This window comes from Lasioglossum baleicum, chromosome 4 (assembly GCF_051020765.1).
Source record: "Lasioglossum baleicum chromosome 4, iyLasBale1, whole genome shotgun sequence".
NCBI classification, from domain to species: domain Eukaryota; kingdom Metazoa; phylum Arthropoda; class Insecta; order Hymenoptera; family Halictidae; genus Lasioglossum; species Lasioglossum baleicum.
This window is the reverse complement of record NC_134932.1, coordinates 11,142,204-11,156,949: the sequence shown is the minus strand read 5'-3', so window position 1 is coordinate 11,156,949 and position 14,746 is coordinate 11,142,204. Positions and strand designations below refer to the sequence as shown.

The window sequence follows — 14,746 nt, the reverse complement described above, 5'->3', positions numbered from 1 at the left end:
GGAAAAGTTACGTACTCTTTTATACCACTCGGGGTCAAATAGACCCCATGCACCCAGTTACAGGTTAAATACTTAAACAACTTAAATGTTGAGTAATTTATTTGATATAAAATAATTTAATAATGTGACAATTATTTTACATTAAATATAGCAATATTTAGTGGTGCCATACAAGGGAAGGACCCCAAGTGTCCGACCTCGATTTTGATAATTTTTTGTGAGACGATGGTATATGGATCCCTAATGATGTCTGCAAAATATTAGGTGTAGTTACTCAGTAGTTTTAAAGATATAAACAATTAAAGTTTATAATGATTTGCAGCTCAAGTTTTCAAGTCCCATTAGCCGTGTAAGTAGGTTCCATGAAAGTTCAATTGTTTATATCTTTAAAACTATTGAGTAACTACACGTAATATTTTGCAGACATCATTAGGGCTCCATATACCATCGTCTCACAAAAGATTATCAAAATCGAAGTCGGACACTTGTGGTCCTTCCCTTGCTAGAGCCGCCATTCGAGTGCTAAGGGTTAAAACAACTTTGTCAGTCTGTGAAAAGCCGTCTGAAGTGTTTCCCGAATTCAAGAAAGTGACGAATCGTCCATAACATCGAAGCGAGTAGTTCTAACGAGCCAATAAATAAACAAACGAAAATCCAGGGAAGAGTGAGCCGCCGTCCGTCGGCGTAGCGTCGCGTCGGCGAGCGTCGGTCCCGAGACCTGTTAAAACGTCAAGAGGTCTGAGAGGTAGCTGGTACATCGGTGGGCATAACTGGCTGATTAAAAGTAACGACTGAAAGCGTAAACGTAATTTATGGCCAATCACGGAGCCACCTAGTTCACGTGGTCGGCCGGTTGGTCGGCGAGAAGAGAAGAGGAGAGACGTGACTCGAGCCGACGTTTTCTCTTCGTCTTCGTTCCTCCCCTCTCTCTCTCTTCGTCTTCTTCTCTCTTTGTCGGCCGTCTTCTCTCATCCCGCCCCTGTCATTCAAAAAGGTGTCAACGACAATCGCTTTTACGAGATACTTATTAATTGTTACTGCGCTTTTACGACGGCATAAAAGCGCGGTCTACGACCGTTTGAGTGGGCACGACGGCGCAAGGGGGATTCCCCCGGCGGATTATTGCCTCCGATGAGGCTATACGAGCCGTGTATAGCTACACACGCGTCCTCCTTGCTCATTCCAAGACGGGAAAACAATATAATGACTGCCGAATGGATGACGGGACCAATTAACGAGCACCGCATCGCCCTCCAGAACCTGTTCGGACGCTCGGACTCGCTAAAAAAGCCGAGCCTCACTTTCCACGTTTTAGAAATCGCTTTTTAGCCAGCACCCACTTCATCGGAATCGTGAATAGCGATTAAGAATGTTTATGCGAGGCCTGATTTCCGCGAATGATATCCTGGATACCGCTGTCGAATTTAGACGGTCCATTAGGCGATTTATCGCGGCAAAAAATTGATTAAGTCAACGCGCAGAGAGAGAATCAGAGAATAGAGACATTATTGCTATTCTAGAGAGAGAGTGACGATCGAAGATTGCGTGTAGGAATTATGGCGGAAACTGCGAAGGTAGAATGATTAAGGATTTTAATTTTTGTTGATTCGAGTTTCGGGGATTTTGTGTCGAGGAGAGGCGAATCGAATTTTTACGTTGCAACTGGGTTTATTAAGCCGTTCGATTCAATTAAGTCGTTCGGACCGTCGAAGGATCCTCGGACCAATATCCGAAAATGGCCGCCACTTACCTATGAGTGTTAGTTCCTTTATGGGGATCCTCCCGGAGCTGTTTAATAAAACTGGGGACGCGATTGGGTGACTGTGATTCTGCCAAATTCGAACGGGAAGAATTTTCCGTGAGGTTCACGCAAAGACAGTGTATGTGAAACCTTCAAGGGCTTGTCTCATGGGCTTTGCTCAGTGATTTATCCATGAGAGTACGTTCCACTTCTTGCCGCCACGATTTATTCAAATATTCGCATCTCGAAATGAAGCTCAGGAATCCTTAAAAAATTCGGAACTATATTATTTCACAATTTTCTTTAGAATTGCTCGATGAAGACGAATATTAAAATACTAACAATAAAATATTTTATGTTTCAGGTTTGCTGAAGTATCCATCTCGAACGCGAGCAAGTGTGAAAAATGTGTACGACATTGAAAAATGAATTACGCTTTGAATCGTGTAACAAATTTAGCAAGTTCAAAAATATACAAAAGAAAATTTGAGAGCCTGGCTTCACAAACTCTGCGAGTCTACCGTTTAGCATTGTTTGGTGAACGAAACAGCCAACTTTTGAAATCTGTTTGAAAGGGTTCAATTGATTGAAGGAATCGAACGACGGCAGCCATGAAATCGTGAAAATGGCCGGCTCGAGGGTTTTCGCCGAAACACACCGAAGAAAAAGGTGAATTAAATGTGGCGTGAGGGGGTGCAAAGCAAAGGGTTGTAAGAGTCGGCGGTGGAGGATGATGGCGCAGTCTAAGCTTTAAGCTTTGGATAACGGGAACGGAGAGGCGACGGTAACGTCGTTGCGCAAGTAAAAGAGAGTTTTTCTTTTCCTTCGGCTCGTAGCCCCGGCCGCGGCTTATCTCCCTACTAAATCCAGCAATTTTAATACGCGTTTCTCGGCAATTTCCGTGCTACACGCTCCGCCGTCGACTTAGCACCCCTTCTGAAGTCGGTTACCCTCCTCTCCTCCCTCTTTTCCACGTCCCTTTCCTTTTCCATCTCCGTCCTCTCTCGATTTCCACCCCTACACGTCTTCCCCTTTTACCCTTCTTTAAATAAACTTTATTTTTACGGTGCTATTTAAAGCAATTTCTGATTTCCCTTAATTCATTACGACGCCGTTCCCCGTAGCCCTCTTAATGCGGCACGGGGCATTGCTGGCATTTCTCATTTCACCCCCCATGAGCGACGCGATACCCCGTGTTCGACGCCGCGATTTCTTCAGTTCCTTGCGATTTGATTTCTTTCGGTACTGCCGATGGTTTGCGACTATGATCGTCGAGCTTTTCTCTGTACCTATGCGATGTTCTGCTCTTAAAGAGGGTAGTTCGTACTAAATGTACTCGATGACTCCTTGCAACCCTTAGGAGAAATATTTTTATAATGAACATGACATTTAGGGAGTAGTTTAAATCTAAGGGTTGTTCGAAAAAGCTAAACTTTATTTTTGATCGTATTTTCAGTTACACAAATGTACAAGTACACGATTTTAAATTAAGTACAACTAAGAATTCTTAAATCAGAGTACAAATAAAAAAATTCTCAAATTAAAGTACAACTAAAAATTCTTAAATCAAAGTACAACTAAAAAAATTCATAAATTAAAGTACAACTAAAAAAATTCTTAAATTAAAGTACAACTAAAAAAATTCATAAATTAAAGTGCAACTAAAAATTCTTAAATTAAAGTACAACTAAAAAAATTGTTAAATTGAAGTACAACTAAAAAAATTAATAAATTAAAGTGCAACTAAAAAAATTAATAAATTAAAGTACAACTAAAAAAATTCATAAATTAAAGCACAACTAAAAATTCTTAAATTAAAGTACAACTAAAAATTCGTGAGAGCATCCACGAGCAGAAAATAGCTCACGGCCAGATCGCTTTAAAAATCGTCGATAGCTTTCCAGGAATGATGCCGCAATGGTGGACCCTCCCTCGAAAAGTTCCGAAGATCTTTACAACAGGCTCGAATTACCGGAACGCTCGAAAATACTCGGTACAAGTAACAATCGACTGTCGTAGGAATTTTCCTCGTGGTATGGAATGGTACGGTGGAACGATCGTTAGGGTATCGCAATAATCGGTCATAAAGATGTGGGTTAATAAACCGATCGACGACTGGTGGCGGCGGCGGTGGCGGCGTGGAACTTTCTTCCCGGGGAAAATTGAGTCGGATTTGAGTTATGGGAATGGCTCCAGAACCCCCCGTGTCTATTCCCGAACCCTCGTCTCCCTCTGCAACACATCTATCGCCATTACCGTGTCGCGGGGGTAGGGAAACTTGTAAATAAAAAGGAGTAACGATGACGCAGCCATCGTTTCGCGGTTGGCGGGCCACCAGCCGACACCACCCCCTCTTTTCCTATCGATCCGGGACGGAAACAACGCGTCGATAACAATCGATTATTGTTTCAGGAGTTCCTCGTAATAGGCTCGATGTCTTTATTTTTCTCCCTACACGCCAAGCGCTATAAACCGCTCTCCTTCTCTCTCTTTCGCCGCTTCGAATTACCTTCACACTGGCTCTTTCCTATGGATAGACTGGCTTTGGAAACTGCGATTCCCTCAATCCGACGATTTTCTTCGCTCCGGGGGCTGTGTGTTTTTGAGACTGTCGATGGCGCGCACCCTTTCGCTGCGAAAAAGCGGAGAAACGTTCGATTTAATTTCATCGTGTTGAAATGCACAAAAAGGAATCTACTATCCCACAGAAGAAACGATTAGTTAAATTTCAGTTTGTTTATGAAACCGTCGCCTGCCGTCGCAAGCAACAATAAACCCACCCGCAGCTCTCGACCGTCCGAGATAAGACAGCGATAAGAAGCGGAATCGCAGATATACAAAGTAACTGGAAAGCAGAAGACATCGGTGAAAAGGGGTCGCGATTCCCACGTCGGTGTCTGCCGTCGCTGCGGGCAATTCGGTATCAGTTCGGATCATTATACATTCATACCCCCTTCAGGAGGTTAAGCAGGGAGCGGGTTTCTACTTAGCAATAAATTCAGGCTTGCGAGGCAATTACTCCGGCGCGGCCATAACCGGGCGATAGTCTAAGATTAAAAGAGCGAGAAGAAGAAGAAGAAGAAGTCGGACGAAGAAGAAGGGAGAAAGAAGAGAAAGACAGAGAAGGTTGTTCGGCCGCCATAAAGGTGGAGCAGGGTGACACGCCGTTGGCCGCAGGTAGGCAACGCGATAAATATGATTTTTGTGTGAAACCGTCTGGAAGATGCGGGATTTGATCACCAGGGGTGGTCCCTGCGCTCGTACGTCACCCGGCACGGTCCTCGTCGCTTGCTCACCTCCCGTACCCCTCCTGTACCCCGTACTGTACCCCTCTCATCCCCACTAACTCGAAAAGCCGGGCAAGATCATCGAGGTCCATGGACAACCAAAGACATTCAAGGTCCCCGCGAATGTCGTTCGTCACCTCGGCTCGGAAGGGGACCGACTCCCTATTCTGCCTCTCTTTGTCCATCTTCTCTCCCCCTTTTGTCTGCTCCCCCCCTCTCCCGCTTTCCTCGACGCATCTTAATCTAGATATACCCAGCCTCTGACCTCCGGTACCTCTCTCCCGGCTAACTAATCCTATCTCCTACCTAAACCACCCCTCTGCTGCCATCCTCTTTCTCCGCTCCCCTCTCTTCTTTCTCTTTGAACGTCCTCTCTCGACCATCCCTTTTACCGGCGGCGTCCTCCTCCAAGAGAGAGGACCCGACAGGTTTGTACGACACGGTCGTTGTTTCGCCGTTTGAATCCTTTCTCCCCGGACCTCATCCCCGACCGAGAAGCCCCACACTCTATTTATGACCGACGGGACAAGGAGCGCTGGGAAGTGAGCTCTCTCTGGCAATCTCGCTGACTATCGTTAATAGAGTCGTTCCCGAGTTCGACTAGCTACCCCGACCGGTTGCACGGACTGGTTCAATTTCGAGCATTGTGTTGCCGAGGATAGTCCCGTTGGAATTTACGCGATTTACTCGCTTTCCGATGCATTAGGTCAGCGCATGTCGCTTCTTGCCCATCCTCCGGTACTTGGAACGTCCATGTTTTATTTAGAAGCGGGCAGAAATTTCTCTGTGTATCTTTTAAATGTGTTCATCAATTTAGGGGTGACATGAGAATTTTGAGGATTTAAACGGTTTCCGAATTTCCGTAGCATTTCTGCGAGTTTAATATAGTGGAAGGAATATTTTCCATGAACGTTTGACAGTAACGGAGCTAGTTGGATCGGATGAATTGGTTGGGAGTTGGTCGCAAGAAGGAGAAACTAGAAAGCGATCGCGTTCCGGCGCAGATTCAGCGGCCACGATTCGGCTTTACGAGCCGATAGCCGGCGACACGCGAGAAAAGTATAAAGGCGTAAGTTATGGCTGCCTGTTACGAGGCAATCTGCGTCAAAGTGGATTTATCGTGATCCCCGGCGGCGGCCTCTAATAGAGCGGTAAATACGAATACACGGTGGCTCGTAATGGCACCGGTACGGATGGCTGCTCGAGGAAAGGGGTTCCGGACTTGTTAGATCGAGGAATATACCCGGCCTCCTAGATACCAATCGGGTAATTAACACCTTCTGCATTGTCCTGGTCAGTTTTGACACGATGTTCCTTGCTGTGACTTGGGTCAACAACAGATTATGTCGAAAACGTCCCCTAATTGTCTCGTCAAAGTGGACATCTGAGTAAATGCTGTTTGTTCAAAGTTTTCTTCTATTGACATGTTAAATGTGCCCATAATTATGAAAGTGGTCTAAGTGAAAATTGAATAATAATCAATTAGACCAGTTTCATAATTACAGTGGGTGTAAAAAGTATTCGTATGCCCTTTAAAATAGAATTACTATTTTATAATTGTACCAAACGACCTGATTTTTTATAATCAATTAGAAGTATTGGTTTACGAAATGATATGCAAAAAAGATTTCCCAAAAATTATAATTTACAAGGTTACAAGCAAAAATAAAAAAGGAAGTTTTTGAAACATTTTTATTTGGATCCTCAATCAAAATTTAAAATATATGTTTTGTAGATCTATGGTAGTTATACACATGCAGAAAACTTCATGAAATGGTGAAAATCGTAGTTTTACACGAATTTTGATCAATTTCTGCTTAAAATCGACAGAATCGTCCATCTTTCGATGCGTGTCGTTTTTTCCTGCGTCAACCGATTTCGATGAAATTGTCAGCATGTGTATAACTAACATGGATCTACAGAACACATATTTTAAATTTTTATTAAGGGCCCAAACAAAAAAGTTTTAAAAAATGCCTTTTGTATTATTGCATGTACCTTGTAAATTATAATTTTTGGAAAATCTTTTTTTGCATATCATTTGGTAAACAAATGCTTATAATTGATTAAAAAAAAATCAGGTCGTTTGGTACAATAATAAAAAAGTTATTACTTTTTAAAAGGTGTACGAATACTTTGTACACCCACTGTATGAGCACAAATGTTATTTCAGTTACTTATTAGTAGACTGCGGATCTTTATGCAAAATAAAAAATGTTTGCATTGATTGCAATACACGGGAGCCAAATAGCAATTTCATTCTTCTTTTAATTATCTTATCAAGGTGAAACTAATATACTGGTAGCCTTAAATCTTTTTAATACCTCCATTGTTTTAAATTGTACGTACCCATTTCTGTCATAAGTGCATAAAATCCGCGGTCTACTTATTAGAAATCCACTTATTCATTTCTTATACGTAGAAGTGTCATCGTAATATCAATCGACATTAAATAAAACATCTGGCGTAAAGAATACAAAATTTTCAAAACAGCAAGCGTGTAATAAGCGAGGTTTAATGAAAGGAATTATTAAACTCTTATTAAACGAAACTTTAAACACGTTTTATTACACACAACCCAGCCGCTGGCCTCCGTAATTAGTAATTATTAAACTACGGAGGGGTTAACACGCAAATTCAGATTTTTATAAATCAGTGTTTATACTGTACACTTTAATAGAAATTTATTACACCGTTGAAGAGAATAAAATACACTCTACATCAACTTTACATTATATCTCCCATAAAATTATTAAATAGTCTGATAATTTGCACACCGTATAAAGAACGTTTTAATACAACATATTCTACACGTACAATTTTCTAAAAATCTCTTGTTCCTCCAAACGGGTTGTTTCTTCAAATTTCCCAAAAAACTACCCTATAAACCGTGACCCCTTCTTTCCTAGTAAAATTTAGGACAGTTTCTGCTCTTAATCAGGTTAAATCATTATGAAGCATTCTGTACGAGCAGTAATTACAAAGGACCCGGTAGCATGCTTTTAACCAACAATGCACGCCTACGTCTGCGCGCCATTTTCGTTTATCCTAAAAGGGGCCGGGCAAAAAGAGGCGGAAAGGATGATAATTAAGATGCAGTTAGAGCAACGTTATACCGTTGGTAGCCGGATAGTTTTTACAGAGGGAGAGAGAGAGAGAGAGGGAGAGAAAAAAGCCAACGTGTCGCTCCGGTGGTTTGCGCCGTCCGCCGCCTCCGGCATAAAAATTTTAAACGAGGTCCAGGAGAGCCACTCTTCGGGAAGTTTGTATCATCTATTGTTCCTCCCGACGTTGCTACGACGATGCCCGCGCCGAGATTCGCGGAGATTTACGAAGCAAGTATAAACATTGAGAAGATTACGGGCAGAGCTCATTTTAAGTTCTAACGAGCTCCCCTCGGCTCGGTGTCGGCGGCATTATCAAATAATTGAGAGATGTAACTCAGCGCTATCTCCGCTGCACCCTCGCACCGTTTGCTCCTCACACTCTTGTCACTTTTTCCTCCCCCTGGAACACCCTCCGAAATAGATCGATTCTACCCTCTTTCGCAAGGACCTCGTCGCAGATAACCCTTCACCTTCGAGCCCTTCAAATCCTTCGGATCCTTCGACAGCCCCTACTAACACCCCCTTGAACACCTAACGCGATACGCTTTCAGATAGATTAGGTTACTCGAGCGATATTTTCATCCTTAAAATTAGTTTTTCTTACTTATTTACGTACATAAAATCTAATGAAATAATAAATTATTGTAGACTGAAAAGAAGCCAATAAATAAATACTTCAACGAATCTAGTAATGTGTAAGGCTCTCTAAAATCCTAAAACCAGCAGCACCCTCGGAAACAAATAATATCGCGCCACTTATGAACCACTGTACACGCAGTCCCTTCGGGGGGGATAAAAACGGGGGGTGTCGTTTCGGCTAATCCGGGGGCTTCGGAGTGATCTCGGGGAGATTTTTTCTTGTCGGGTAGGTTGCATCCGAGGTGCAGCATCGTTTGGGGTCTCGTGACAAAAAGTCAAGGGTTCAGGAACCAACGGTGCCCCTTGAATTCAGCGTAACGAAGATGCGGCTTGGTCTCTCGCGTTGCTCTCGGGCAGAAATATAAACAAGATCCGCGGCGCTTAATGGGTCCCGTACGTCACGGGGAAAGATTAAACAGTTAATAAGAATAAGAGTCTCGGAGAGCGTGTTTCTCCCCCTTTATTCCTCGAACGGGGTTTCTTTCGTGGCCGTCGCCCGTTTACGGGCTCCCAGGCACGGCCAGAGGAGCGACAGAGAACGGATGAGTAGGTGGCCGAGAAGGAAGGGGGGACACTTGCACGGGTGGTTGGAGGGAAATGGCGGCCATCTTTCCCACGGGCTCTTCTCGAGAACCAATCGCCTTTCTCCGGCGAGCATTAAGGCGGCAACTCCGGCTGAAGAATTGCCTCTGCCACGTTAGACACATTTTTCTCGCTTTTCCTTTATTCTCTTCTCTGGCTCCAGGAGTCCCGGGAGCTATCCTCTCTCCTTCTGTCTCCCGGCGTCCCCGATTCCTCTCGTCTCTCTCACTCTCCCGAGGGCTCCTTTCTCCGGCCTGCACCGTCTCCGGCCGCGTGGTCGTTTCGCATCTCTTATTTTCTTTGTTCAGCCAGACCCCCTGCATCCCTCTTCCTCTCCTCTCCTACTTCTTCTTCTTCTTCTGCTGCCACTTCGTCCTCCTTTCTCTGCCTTACCTTTCTTCCCGCGCCTCTTTCTCCTCTTTTTTTTTCTCTCCCCGTTATGTATAGCCGTAGCGCAGAGGGGTATAATAGTGTTCATCCCTGAAGTGAGCTCCATCGAGCGGCAGGTGGCTGACCTTAATAACGCGCCACGCAACGCTGTTTCGCTCTCCTCTCTCTATCTCTCCCTCTCTCGGGGGTGCAGAGAGGAGCCAGGGAATCGAGCGTGCCATATAGCAGACGTCAGATTCGAGATTTACACGGGGGATGGCCGATCGCGGAAAGGGAGCAACAGAGGGCTGGCAACTCGAGGGGTGTCTGAACTTTCCAGGACTGTCTCTCTCCTGTGGGAAAGTTCGAACAATCTCTCTCTCGAGTGTCCTCTCGTCGTCCTTTCGCGCTCTCTAATAAACAGCTTGTAGCTACCGTGTGGCGAATGCGACGAATAAAAATGTGTAGCTCCTCGAGATATTATTGTACCTCTTCATTGTGCTCTCTTCCTACGAGAACAGTCTATTTGGGTGGCTGCGGTACGGGACTGGTCTCATTCTCTCACTCTCTCTTTCTTTTTCTTCAGCGAATTCAGCACGTACCCGGAGAAGACAAGCGACGACGACAATCAGGACGCCCCTCGGTCTTGCCATCGTAAAAAGGAATCGTGTACCTCACACGTCGAGCACCGGACCAGCACGTTTTAGAACCCACTGACACGACGAACGCCGCCATACCGAATTTCAATGGCCCCACTAGCGATTCGCTCCCGCTCCCCTGGGAATCGCTGCTGTAATTACCTGCACATGATTTAGCTATACTCTGATTATTCATCTGCTGGCCTCGCTGTGAAATTACGCGGGATTTCATAACAATTTTACTGGATTGTCGAGTGCATCAGATTTCAGAGAAGAAGGAATTGCCATTTTTGTTCTGAGCATTTAGCCGAAAGAATGTAGTCCTGGTTTGTGTCAAATCAAAGTAGAGAAATAGACGTACCATTTTTATTGTTGAGAATTTAGATACAGAAGCGTAATACTGTTTGAAAAATTTTATGCACTGAAGGGTAGACAGTTTTACTTTCCTCTTCAAAGTAGCCTTTTTTTCTGCAGATTTAACAGATTTATTTCTACATAGAACGAATTGATGTGCCATTTTTCAGCTACAAGAATGAAGATGCTGTTTGGAATGTTTCGTCGGCATCTACCATTCAAGATCAATAAGATTCTTGAGAGTGTAGCGATTAGTATGAGATTGCAGTAGGAGGAAGAATTTAACGAATATGCGAACGTTCGTATGCAAACGCGGAAAATGGCCCTGTTGACTTATACAGTGTTTTAGCTAGCATACGTGTCGTTGTAGTGCCGATACCATGATATTCCGATACAGGGTGGTTTTATTCGTTTTATGACTTCTTTCGCTGCCACTGTAGGGCATTTCCAATTCATGAACGAGCTCCCCGAGCCAGTAACGAATACCGAGCTGCTGTAGGGTACCCGAGTCGCGTTGATGTTAGAATGTACTCTATCGAGCATTTATTGATAAAATTCTTACTTCAGGGAAATAATACTTTACAAGCATAAAAAACAGTTGTTAAAGAATGCACGCGTGCTCCTCCAACCAGCATTGCATCAATAACTTGTATTCAAATTTAAATAAAACATTTCTGAAACATTTCCATAATTGTTCCCCTTCCGTCCTTCATTTTTCTAACTTAATTTTCCTTTTGAAAATGCTTTGAAAACGCCTTGAAATGTCTTATTTCTTTAACAATTAATACGATAGCAAAATAAAGTATTAACTTTGTAAATTCCTTTTTTGAAGTGTGAATATAAAGCTAGATGGAATCACTGTAAAATGAGTCAATGTAAAATATATAAAATTGATGAGAAGGATGGTTAAGGGTTGATACATTTGTTTCACATTTATGTACCCCAATTTCGAAAATAAAAGAACAGAGGAAACAGAAATCAATTGTTCAATCCCTAATTAATAACCAGAAGCTGAATAGCTAGACGATGTTGTTAAAATGTTGGGTCAGAACGGACCCAGGCATGTTTATAAACCCCCGCGAGCTAGGGTGCACACCGGCAGCCTAAGCTTGCGAAGATAATAAATCTGCTTCGAGATACAAATGAAGTCATTAGACCCGCAATAAAAGTCACCCTTCCGCGGGCGCTATCAAAGACCAATTATTCGAGCGAGGTGCAGTTATGGCAAGCCACGGTTGCGGCGTGTAAAGGTCCCGAAAGATTACGAGGTCCATAAGCGAGCAATCAATGGACGATTCCTCGGTATTGTGACTCGGCACGACATAACGAGCGACAATTATTGAGAGCTGGATAAGTAAACGTGCCGAGCTCCTTTCCGTTTCAGTTTCCGTCAAAACTTGAGGAGGGTTATAGGACAGACAGGGTGTGTAGAGGGGACGAGGGTGCTCCATTCTCGAGTTTATGGCAGGCAAGTTGGTCGTGCTGTACCGGCAGCTCTCCGGCGAAGTCGTCAAAGACTTTTACGAGCGGGTAAACGGGATTTAAAGTGACGATGATGCAACCTCAAGGTGCTCACTTTATCCTTGACGGCCTCATAAATGTAACTGATGACATTGCCAGATACGTTTGACTCTCGCCTCGTCTTTTCAGCGCCACCGCGCCACCCATAGAAACACCGTGGATGATCCCAGCGTTGATGAGCACGGCACGAGACCCCACTTACTATTACCGCTCGTAAAAATCGAAGGGTCCATTGAACTGGATTAACTTTTCACGCCTCCGGACAACTGTGATTCCGCTTTCCATTTCATCTCGCCCACCTTTACGCGCGACCTCTTAATTTTAACTCCTTCTTCCGTTTCTTACGCCTCCCCTAATGGGAAACCAATTCTTCCTACTGTGATTGATATTGTAATCGCTCTTCTAACAATTTCAGATTATGTTTTAGTACAAAAATGCATTTCTTTTGATCCTTCCACCCCTTGCCAACACATTTTCTTTACAGTTACAGTGATAATCGCTCTTCTAACGATTTCAGATTATGTTTTAGTACAAAAATGCATTTCTTTTGATCCCTCCACCCCTTGCCAACACATTTTCTTTACAGTTACAGTGATAATCGCTCTTCTAACGATTTCAGATTATGTGTTAGTACAAAAACACATTTCTTTCGATCTTTTAACCCCTTGCCGCAACATTTTCTCTACAGTTACAGTGATTAAAACGTCTTCATCCCCAAAAATGTCGTAGAAGAGAAAAGAAAATTTATATTTCTTTGTATGGCTACATTTATTTGAATTAATACAATTAGTTAGGAGTTAATACAATTTTTGACACTAAAATAAGATTCTCACCAAGACCACGGAAAATGTTTGGTCACAGGGAATATGGGAGATAGAGATTGTATATCTTTCGTTGGGAAATATTTTTGTAAAGTAATCGAAACGTAATCGAGGAGTTCCCAAGATTTTTTCCAACCATTTGTGAGATTCAAATCAAAATCGATCGCGGAATAGTGTTGCCAAAATGATAAAAAGCAGGAGTTAAAAGTCACTATGCTGAAGTATTGCGTGGCGCCATCTAACAAAAGAAACCCCAAACAAGTTGTACTGGCACAGACGAGATATAGAAATAGACTGACACCTAATGGGACATGGTGTCCATAGGAATCTGTAGTACCGTCACTTGTATTAATTTAATGTCCCTTTACAAAGTACCACCTTGAACTTTTAATTTAAGCCCGCAATCCTTTAAAAATTCCTATGGGAATACATTTCGGACTCCTTCGAGTAACCCGTTTATACATTTCATTATCAAAGTTCACATTGACGAACCTCGTTCCCCACATTCATTCGAACAGACACGAAAAATCAATAAGCAATTGAAATTCTTCTGGACCTTGAAACCTCCTCAAGTTCAAGGGTTAAACTGCACTCATTCGAATCGATTTCCCATCGAAAGTCAAGTGTCCGTAAGACCCGTGGCAAGGTAGTATTCGAAAGGCAAATGTAAGGAATAACATAAAATCCGGGTAACAGTGGCATAAGCGAAATCGTAAAACGCGGGTAATACCGGTGAACAGGATTCGAGCGCCGCTGGCACCATCTACGATCGCTCGACGTTAACAGCGAACAAAGAGACCTGGCCCGGTCGGACACGAATGCTCGGGGATTCCCCGACGGGGAACGTTCTTCCAGAGTGAAAGTATTTCAGTAACGTGACGACAGATGGCCCGATATCCTTCGTCGCGCGGTACCCGCCGTGGAAACGGCGCGAATTCTTTGCGGCGTTGATTTACGATCGAATTAAAACTGACAATTATTGTTATTGTACCGTCATATAAGGAGGTAACAGATAATAAATTCGACCGTAAAACGTTAAACTAGTGTGGCTGCGTTTTGTAAGGCTGGTTTAGTGCTGAGTCGCGTGCAACAGCGCTCGTTAAAACAGCCGTAAACCGACGTAACCGCCCGCGGTGTGGCTTGTCCCACGACAACCGACGTCTCGCGATTCTTATGTCCCCGTCAGGAATTTTCCTTTTAAAACGCCCCTTTTGCCGCTATTGTCTGTCCTACGACTTCTCGCCGTTTTCGCCGTAATTGCGCCCGACGCGTTCAACCACCGAATTTCTTTTTTAAGTCGGAAAAGTAGCCAACTTCTTATATTACGCAGCGAGCTCTTCTCGAAATGGCGATGATTTTGAAAGATACATGTGATAGAAAAATTGTGGGGACATTTATTACATATATACTATTCGATAAAAAGTGTACTCAATTTATCAGCCAGTTTTTAATCCTCATACGCTCCTCAGAAATAGTCGCATGAAATAATTGCAAACAAGCTACTCCTTGGCATGTTGACTAAAGTACTCGCGATTCGTAGGATTAGTTAATAAAATTCACACTGCCATGTTTTATCTGATAAGTACGATCTCCACGAGGTATAAAATAGACTTAACACGCAATACAGCTTTTTGTTGCGTGAATACGGGATGGTAGATTCCGTTACCGTTTTATGGTCGTGTCTGCT

The 14,746-nt window shown here is 43.4% G+C and overlaps 2 protein-coding genes across 8 annotated transcripts in view; one reads left to right on the top strand and one right to left on the bottom strand.

Moving 5' to 3' along the window:
* The window catches only part of LOC143208192 (uncharacterized), a 90,287-nt gene extending 78,820 nt beyond the window's left edge, over positions 1-11,467 (top strand). Inside the window, exons 4-5 of one of the 2 annotated variants that reach the window (XR_013008861.1) lie at positions 2,106-2,410; positions 10,312-11,467. Coding sequence is in view for 1 of the 2 variants with exons in the window: in XM_076422360.1 (XP_076278475.1) it covers positions 2,106-2,114 (9 nt within the window). In the remaining variant the exon portion in view is untranslated. Of the gene's footprint in view, positions 1-2,105; positions 3,295-10,311 lie in introns of those variants that run through there. The other variant, XM_076422360.1, reaches the window with a different exon arrangement.
* Positions 3,566-14,746, bottom strand: part of LOC143208196 (uncharacterized) — a 377,481-nt gene continuing 366,300 nt past the window's right edge. For all 6 annotated transcript variants that reach the window (XM_076422373.1, XM_076422370.1, XM_076422371.1 and 3 more), the window contains one exon: positions 3,566-4,373. In XM_076422373.1, coding sequence (XP_076278488.1) covers positions 4,304-4,373 — 70 coding nt within the window. In that variant the 3' untranslated portion in view covers positions 3,566-4,303. The remainder of the gene's footprint in view (positions 4,374-14,746) is intronic.